Source organism: Myotis lucifugus, unplaced genomic scaffold (genome assembly GCF_000147115.1).
Source record: "Myotis lucifugus unplaced genomic scaffold, Myoluc2.0 scaffold_28, whole genome shotgun sequence".
NCBI lineage: Eukaryota > Metazoa > Chordata > Mammalia > Chiroptera > Vespertilionidae > Myotis > Myotis lucifugus.
In genome coordinates, this window is record NW_005871076.1 from 1,186,000 (window position 1) to 1,194,775 (window position 8,776).

Consider the following 8,776-nt stretch of genomic DNA (forward strand, 5'->3'; position numbering starts at 1 on the left):
GCCAGGCCTCTAGTTAGTAATATTTTTGGTGATTGGCAAGTAATACATATTTATTATAGAAAATTAGTAAAAAGAACAAAGTAAATAATGCCTATAATTCACCCATAAATTTTCTTGTTAATATTTTAGCTGTCCATTTGTTGAAACTCAGCCATTAGCAGTCACAAGGGAGAGAATGACATTGACTGTTGAGAGATGTTAGAAAGAAAACAAACACAACCTGTCAATTGATTGCATGGATCGATTGGAAAAAGAACCATATAACATGTTGCTGAGATTTCTGAGGTCATAGACTAGGAGGATGCTTGTGTCATTAACTGAGGTATGAGCAGGACTGGAGTTTTCAGGTTTCAGTAGAAAACGAATGTGCATGACATCAAGTTATATGACCTTGGGCAAGTTCTTTAGCTTCTCTTTACCATAGTTTTCTCAGTAAGAGATAGAACAAATTTTAGAGTAACAACCTTAGAAGGTAATATAATGTCTGATAGAAAATATACACTGTTATAATGCATTTTTTTGAAGAGTCGGTGTGACCTAGGTATATTACATCATAAAGGAGATGCAGTCCTTTCTTTAGACTTAACAGATAAAAGACAGGTTTAAGAAAACTTGAATCTCCTATGTCTCTTTAGGGAAACAGAACAGGGCAAGCTTGGGCATGGGAGAAAGTCTTAGGGCAAAAGGCACAAAGAACTAAGGTTACATAGTGTGGGAAAAGGGAAGCCATCAGGTGACTAATGAGACTTTAAGTGAAGGATAAATCAGAAGTTAGCATACTCCTGTGTTGAAAATGGTTCTTGGTAACACAGAGCCTTTAAAGAATAATCTACACTAATAAAAGACAAAGATGCTAATTGACCATACCTTCGCTATGCCCCAAGCCACACCCACCAGCCAATCAGAGCGACTATATGCAAATTAACTCAGCCAAGGTGGCGGCCGGCAGCCACGGAGCTGGAGCAAGCAGGAGGCTTGTTTGCTCGGGCAATGGAGGAAGCCAAGCTTCCCTCCAGCCCTGAGCCGGCTGTGGCCTCCGCTCATGGCAACAAAGTTTCAATTATAGAAGATAAACAAACCCCAGATACCTGCTTCCAGCCAGCCTCCACTGGGAGCTTGGGTGGCTGGGGGCCGTGGCCAGCCTGCAAACAGCCATCAGCCCCTCACCCAGGATGGCCAGGCACTCCTATATAATAAAAGGGTAATATGCAAATTGACCCTAACAGCAGAATGACTGGGAATGACTGGTCACTATGACACACACTGACCACCAGGGGGCAGATGCTCAATGCAGGAGCTGCCCCCTGATGGTCAGTGCGCTCCCACAGGGGGAGCTCTGCTCAACCACAAGCCAGGCTGACGGCTGCCAGTACAGCGGTGGTGGTGGGAGCCTCTCCCACCTCCTCAGCAGCGCTAAGGATGTCCGACTGCAGCTTAGGCCTGCTCCCCGCTGGCAAGTGGAAATCCCCCAAGGGCTCCCGGGCTGCCAGAGAGATGTCTGACTGCCAGCTTAGGCCCAATCCCCCCAGGGAGCGGGCCTAAGCCAGCAGGTGGTCATCCCCCGAGGGGTCCCAGACTACAAGAGGGCACGGGCCGGGCTAAGGGACCTTCCCGAGTGCACAAATTTTTGTGCACCAGGACTCTAGTTTTTATATAAAAATGATCATCATGGCCTACCTGTCCATTTGTTCATGCATTCATCGATCTATTCATCCATCCTTCTCCCCCTCCTCCTCCTCCTCCTCCTTCTCTTTCTCCCCCCCTCCTCCTCTTTCTCCTCCTTCTCTTCCTTCTCCCCTTCCTCCTCCTCCTCCTCCTCCTCCTCCTCCTCCTCCTCCTCCTCCTCCTCTTCCTCCTCCTTCTTCCTCAAAAAGGGCTGAAATTAAACTGTATATTATTGTGCAACCTGCACAGGAACTTACATGGAGGCTTCTCTAACATGAGGGATTTAGGTTAGCTCTGTGTAGTAAGAAGCAAATACAGTATCTGATCTGATGTGCTTTGTCAGTGAGTTATTTAGGGAAAGTGCAACATTTTCTTCCCTGGCAATCTTGAAATATAATGGAATAAACTCGTTGATGGCAAGGGCAGGACCCCGCTTCACTGTCCTGTTATTGTCCCATATGTGGGAAAACCCTGAGCATGCTTTTCTGAGCGCACACTTCTCCTAAAATGGGTGAAAAGAAATATCGCTTAGAATATGATGTGAGAGACACTTTTATTAATCCCTCACCTATAATTGCCTTGAGGACTGAAGAGTGCATCTATCCCAAGAGGGTAAGACTGCTTAACGTTTCATTTTTAAATATTAAAATCACTGTTAAATTCTACTCTGACTACTCAGGAATAAAGACAGGAAAGATTAGTGTCACATGAGCAAATCATTTTAAATAGGCTTAAATCTAAGAGGTGGAAGCTGCTTTGCCTAGCTTATAACTATTTGCCTAGAGTCTAGTCCTACCATTTATATTGGATTGGCTAGAATAACTCCGTGTGTGTGTGTGTGTGTGTGTGTGTGTGTGTGTGTGAGAGAGAGAGAGAGAGAGAGAGAGAGAGAGAGGGAGAGAGAGGGGGGGGAAGAGAGAGTCAAAGGAGTCAAAGTCAAAGAGAGAGGAGACAGTGTTCTGAAGGCTTTGTTCTTCTGTGTGTATGATCTAAATGTAGAGTCTACTAATTTAAGAGGATTGGAGAGAAGGTCTAATTAATTATTAGATAACTATTGGGACTGGAGAAAAGGTCTAATTAATTAAGTTAGATAACTATTGTTACGAAAATCACAGCTTTTTGGATCCATAATTTTCTCCGAACATTTTTCTTAGTGTCAGTAAATGTGCTTATATATGCAGGCGTGTGCGTGTGTGTGTGTGCGCGGACACACACACACACACAGAAGGACATGGTTCCTATCTCCTTTCCATAGAAATCTAAGAAGGTAGGGAAATTATTTCCTTTGTAGACTCTTTTTGATTGTAAAAATTTAAATTCATTCATTCAGTCATTAAACAAATGCTCCTTGAACTCATTGAGGTAGGCACTGTGCTGAAAATGGGGGAGAGGAGATTGTCCAAAAGCATAAGTAGTGACAACAAGCCTTTTAGTCCGTGATGCACAGGTAACTGTTCTATTACTTGGTGGCCTCAGAGGAGAAGTCCTTGTTGCCTCCAGGATAAAGTCTTACCTCCTCAGCCTGAGCAGACCATTTGCAGTGTGGTCCCCAGTTGTCTCATCTCCTGACAGCTCCCATGCCCACCATCTCCAGTCATTCCTACGGGGAGAATTCAATTTCTTTACAATCAAAAAGACTCAACTAACTATTGGGGCCTTTCAGAAAAGTAGCGAGTCCTTAGCCCTGTTTCTGCCTGGGTCCGAGTGGTTTTCCTGTGGTGAATGCTCTGCCTGCATTGGCTGATGGGACACTCACTTGCTGGTGTCTGTCTGCAGACTGCGGTGCTGTAATAAGCCGTCATGCCTGCCTTTGTTCTAGCAGCCTCCCAGCGTCCAAAGCGTAAGGGGACTGCCTTCCCCTTCAGCATTCTGAATTGGTGGGACAGAAAAAAGTTCTCGGGCAGCCGCCATGTAAAGCCAGTGTTGGGCCTACCTTTCATTCTTCTTTCTTTCTCCCAATGGAGCAGCCAGGAGTTGGGAGTTTTCTCCTGATGGTGTGCCCTGTGCTGGGTGGATGGGGGCCATGACAGGTAAATGCAACCAACTTTCTTATTCACTTTGATGCAGTTCTGCGTGGCTTTGCACTCACAGGGCGGGTGCTGCCACTTCTTAACTGGTTTATGGAATTTTTACAAAGGCAGTTGGGTCCTTCTATTTTTTTTAAATATATTTTATTGATTTTTTACAGAGAGGAAGGGAGAGGGATAGAGAGTTAGAAACATCGATGACAGAGAAACACCGATTAGCTGCCTCCTGCACACCCCCCACTGGGGATGTGCCCGCAACCAAGGTACATGCCCTTGACCGGAATCGAACCCGGGACCCTTGAGTCCGCAGGCCGACGCTCCATCCACTGAGCCAAACCGGTTGGGGCCGGGTCCTTCTATTGTTGTTCAGTCAGTGTCTCCAAGGAGGAGCCAGGGCCTGTGGCTTCCTGTTCTGCCATCTTTCTGACTTCCCCGTCAAGTGTGATCCACATGTCTGCTTTATGAATTGGAGATAATTAATATTGGTAGAATTTAAATAGGGTAAGAAGTCATTCCAGGCTTCGTACTTTTCCGTCTGTCTCTCTCTCTTTAGTAATGGGGCTAACGTTTAATGAATGCTCATTGCATGTCAGGAGCTGTCCATGTTCCCGTTATATGCATGAGCTCATCTACTTCTCATAGTAGTTGGAAGAGACTAGGATTGTTCCCAATTTACTCATGAGGACACTGAGGTAAGAGAATAAGTAATTTACTCTAGGTCGCACAGCTGATCATTGTCTCAGACTCAATTTTTAAAAGCCATTTTATAGCATGAAATTATTCTATTTAGAATTAATAATTTAGAATTAGTTAAATTTATTTATTGTGGGTCAAATAGAGCAACTTTGTAAAGATTGACTATCCTATCATGGAATTATTTACTAGGCATGACTACAAATCCTGTGTTCTGCAGTTGTTAGAATAATGCAGCCATACATTTTCACTTCTTCCCACCTTATTGAGATGCAGCTGACATATAACATTGTATAAGTTTAAGATGTACAATGTAATGATTTGATATATGTACATAATGCAAAATGATTATGGCAATGAGGTTAGTTAAGGATCCATCACCTCCCATAGTTACATTTTTTATTTTTTGTGGTGAGAACTTTTAAAATCTACTCTCTTAGCAACTTGAAACACTATTCTCTAGTTTGAATAAGACTGTTTCTTCTGTTATATAATTTGTAAGACTCTAATGAAACCTTTTGTTGTAACAGGCAATTATTGAATTACTATGGATATAATTTTGTGGTGATTATAAGTGGTAATTAGGCTTTGGAAATCCCTGTGGTTTAAATATCTCAATGTAGAATGACATCAAAGATTATATTTTTGTTTTTTGCAGGACAGAGTTCGTTCAAAGAGGCAGGATTTCAATCACAGGGGCTGGCTTTCTCAACTGCATTTTGGAAACGTTTGCCAGCACATTCTTAAGACAGGGAGCCCAAAAGGTAAGCTTGTTTCCATTTGGAACCAACATTAATAATTTTAAGAAACCATGGATATTCCCATTGGACTCTTGAATAAAGCTCCATATACATGCATATGAAGAAAAAAATACAGTTCATAAACAAATATATGCCAAAATAATCACCCTCACTAATCCTATATAACAAAAGCCTAGTATGCTAAGTGTCCAACCATTTGACAGTTAAACCAGTCGCTATGACGTGCACTAACCACCAGGGGCAGATGCTCTGACCAGTAGTTTAGCTTGCTGCTGGAGTCTGGCTGAGTGGGACTGGGCAAAATGGGCTGGACACACCTTGGAGCCCTCCTGCATCCACTCCCTGGCCCCAATTATGCACCAGTGGGGTCCCTTGGCCCGCCCTGCACCCTCTCGCAATCCAGGACCCCTCGGGGGATGTCGGAGAGCTGGTTTCAGCCCGATGCCCACAGGCCAGGCTGAGGGACCCCACCAGTGCACAAATCTGTGCACTGGGCCTCTAGTTATTATCTAAACACAAATCAAAGTAAAACTAAAATACTATTTGTGCCCATTAAATTAAAAATATACCAATGAAGAGTATGTGATGATATGGAGAATACTTGTAGTCTAATTAAGAGAAATAATCAGAAAGAATAATTATATTTATTGTATATACAATATGATGACAACTATTTAATTAAAAAGATAATAACTAATATTTATTGAGTGCTTACTGTGTGCTACTCACTGTAAAAAAGAATTTTTACTTATCTTATTTATTCCTTACAAACCTTTGAGAAAGCTGATATTAGGGATGAAGAAGACATAGATATCCAGAGCTCCTGGTTGTTCATTACTGTGGTTTTCAAACTACATAACTGGGGAGCTTAAGCTTCAGGAAGGTGATTCAGAGGCCACCTTGGCGTTTAAGGTTCTAATCTACCCTGTTTTAAGTAGAGCAATTTAGTTTTTAGTCCAATATGGTATATCACATGAGACTCATATGTCCTGTGTTCTTGCCTAGGGCAAAGTCTAACTCTTATGCATCTTCATATGCCTTTTGCAGGTGTTCTGCAATGGTTTTGAATTATTTAATATTTATTTTATTTATAGTGTGTTATTTATGTTATTATTTTTGTTGTTTTTAATTGTAATTATGAGCATAATCACTTATTCCCAGGATTTACTCAGGACTTGTGCATATGTTACCTAGTAGGCAGGTTTACTCGCTGGTCTAAGGACTATTGTTATGACCCCCAGAGATATTCTGGACCTTGGACCTTTGTGTTTAGTTTGCAAGCCTAGGTTCAAGAATGAGCCTGAACCATGATGTCTGGAAGACTGAGAGGGATGAATGAGTGTTTGGTGCTGAGCTGTATCCATAGACATCCTGCTGAGATTATGATGTGCTCCTGGCCCAGATTAGCACGTATCCAGACTGGCCTAGCCTGTTTCAGCCTGGGCATGAAGCAGGTAGTTGAGATTCTGGAAGGTCTGACCATTACTCATTCAGAAATTATTGCAGGTTTTTCAAAATATTGAAAAACCTGTGCATATGTTACCTAGTAGGCAGGTTTACTAGCTGTATTGCAAAATATGCATTTGCAAAAAAGCCCCATGTTGCACAAAATTACACTCTTAAAAATAATAAGGATGATGAGAAAAATAATTTTGGTGTCATGTCCCTGCTTGAGTTGATTTCTTGTATGTTGTTTAGGTCAGGAGTGGCAAACTTTTTCTGTAAAGAGTCAGGTGAAGTTAGACTTTGTGGGCCAAGAGGCAAAATTGAGCTATTTTGTAGGTATTTTATAACAAGAGCGAAACCAATTTGCACACATTTTATTAAAAATATAATAACAGCAATGGAGTATACTTTTTTGGTAATATAGGTCTACTAAGAATATAATTATTAGAAGAATGGAATTATATATTTTTTTGGCGGGGGGAGATAACATTTAGCTGATCTGGAACAAAAAATTAGTTTTTCCTACTATCAAATTGGTTGTAAATGTTTATTTGTAAAGACCGTTCTTATCTTGTGAACCCTACAAACACAGGTAATGGGCTGGATTTAGCTTGTGGACTATCGTGGACTATAGTTTGCCAATCCTTGCTTTGGATAAGTAAATATTGTTTGATTAATCCAAATGGGTCTGTATTTGATCTGTCCATCATTCTGAACCTAGTAATTACTTAGGCAGACAGTGGTTGTACATTCTGATCCTGTGAGATACATAAAGTAGGCGTTATTATTTTCATTTTATTGATGAGCAATGTCTTGAAGAGATAAGTGCACCCAATATGTGCATGGCTGCTTGCCCGCCTTCCTTCCTTTTACAAGTACATATTGAATACCTGCGTTGTGCTAGGCACTGTGTTACGTGTGGGCTAAGTGGATCTCCTCAAGATCATAGGTCTAGCAGGGGGTGGAGTCTGGACTCAAATCCCCATCTTTTATCAATAAGTTCTACCCTTTGCCACTTTATCAGAAGTGGCAAAGTGCAGGCTTTAGAGGAGTGGGGAATACCTGCACTCCCACAGGTTTCTGGCCTCACAGTACGTTTTATGCTCTTGATAGCAGAGAGGGGGATTTTATTAACCTTAGTTCTAATTCCCTCCAACACGTAGTACCATGGACAGCGCTCTGTACATTTCCATGGAAATGAGTAGCGTTCCAGTTGGTTTCCGATGACTACTGTCTGGAAATAATCAGGGGACACCAATTTTAAAGTGAGGAAGCCAAGTGATTCCTCTGTAATCTCACTCATTATGCTCAGAAGTATGACTATATTCTTTTCTGCCGGCTTTTGCCCTTTCCAAGTTTTTCTTTCTTTTTTTTTTTTTTTTAAGAAGCCTCGTTTAATTAGATAGCTTTTCAAGTGTAGGAGCCACTCATGCCTGAGTGTCTTTTACCTTTTATTCAAGTGGTGATATTTTCCGGTGTCAGCCTGATTTCCCGATAAAGCCTTCACAGCTGAGCCTGCATAAGTGGCTTCTGCGGAGGTCACCATGAATATTTCAGGTGACTTTATTTTCACTTTAGAACTTTATTCCTAAGGCTGTTGAGTGGTGGTAAAGGTGGGATCTGATATCTTCTTTTTTTCCCCCAGAAAGAGCAAAGCTAGACACTAGGAGTGTTTATATCCCTGTGTTTGTAAATTAAAAGCCAGCCCTGGACACCGACCCCTAAGCCAAGGTCACTTGTGTTTCTGTGCCTCTGGGGGCTTGTTGGTTGCTTTTCTCTTCTCCCTCCTCAGGTGACCTGCCATTCAGGGGCCTTCCTGACACCAATGCTGACTTTCATGCATGATTCAGTCCTCACTGTGCTCTTGGAATGTGAATATGTGGGTAGGAGAATGGGGATTGCCCCTTTGTACTCAGGTCAACAAATAGAAGCAGTTCTGAATTCCCAGCCCAGCAAAGCCCACTGTCTTTGTGATGTAGCACAAGTTGCTTCACCTCTCTGATCCTATGTTTAGTTGTCCACATGTAGGAATTTTAACTCATTCTCACAGAGAGGTGTGAAAGTAATGCTTGAAAATTTTCAGTATTGAAGAACATGGTCAGATATACATAGGTATTCTCTCTGTTCTTACAAATTAAAAAGAATCCGACTCCTTTTTCATACTTTATTTTTATGATTACGAGT

The 8,776-nt window shown here is 41.9% G+C and overlaps 1 protein-coding gene across 1 annotated transcript in view; it reads left to right on the top strand.

Annotated features, from left to right (window-relative positions):
• Positions 1–8,776, top strand: part of PRELID2 (PRELI domain containing 2) — a 61,566-nt gene that overhangs the window by 26,964 nt on the left and 25,826 nt on the right. The window contains exon 5 of the mRNA XM_006086403.3: positions 5,044–5,149. Coding sequence (XP_006086465.1) covers positions 5,044–5,149 — 106 coding nt within the window. The remainder of the gene's footprint in view (positions 1–5,043; positions 5,150–8,776) is intronic.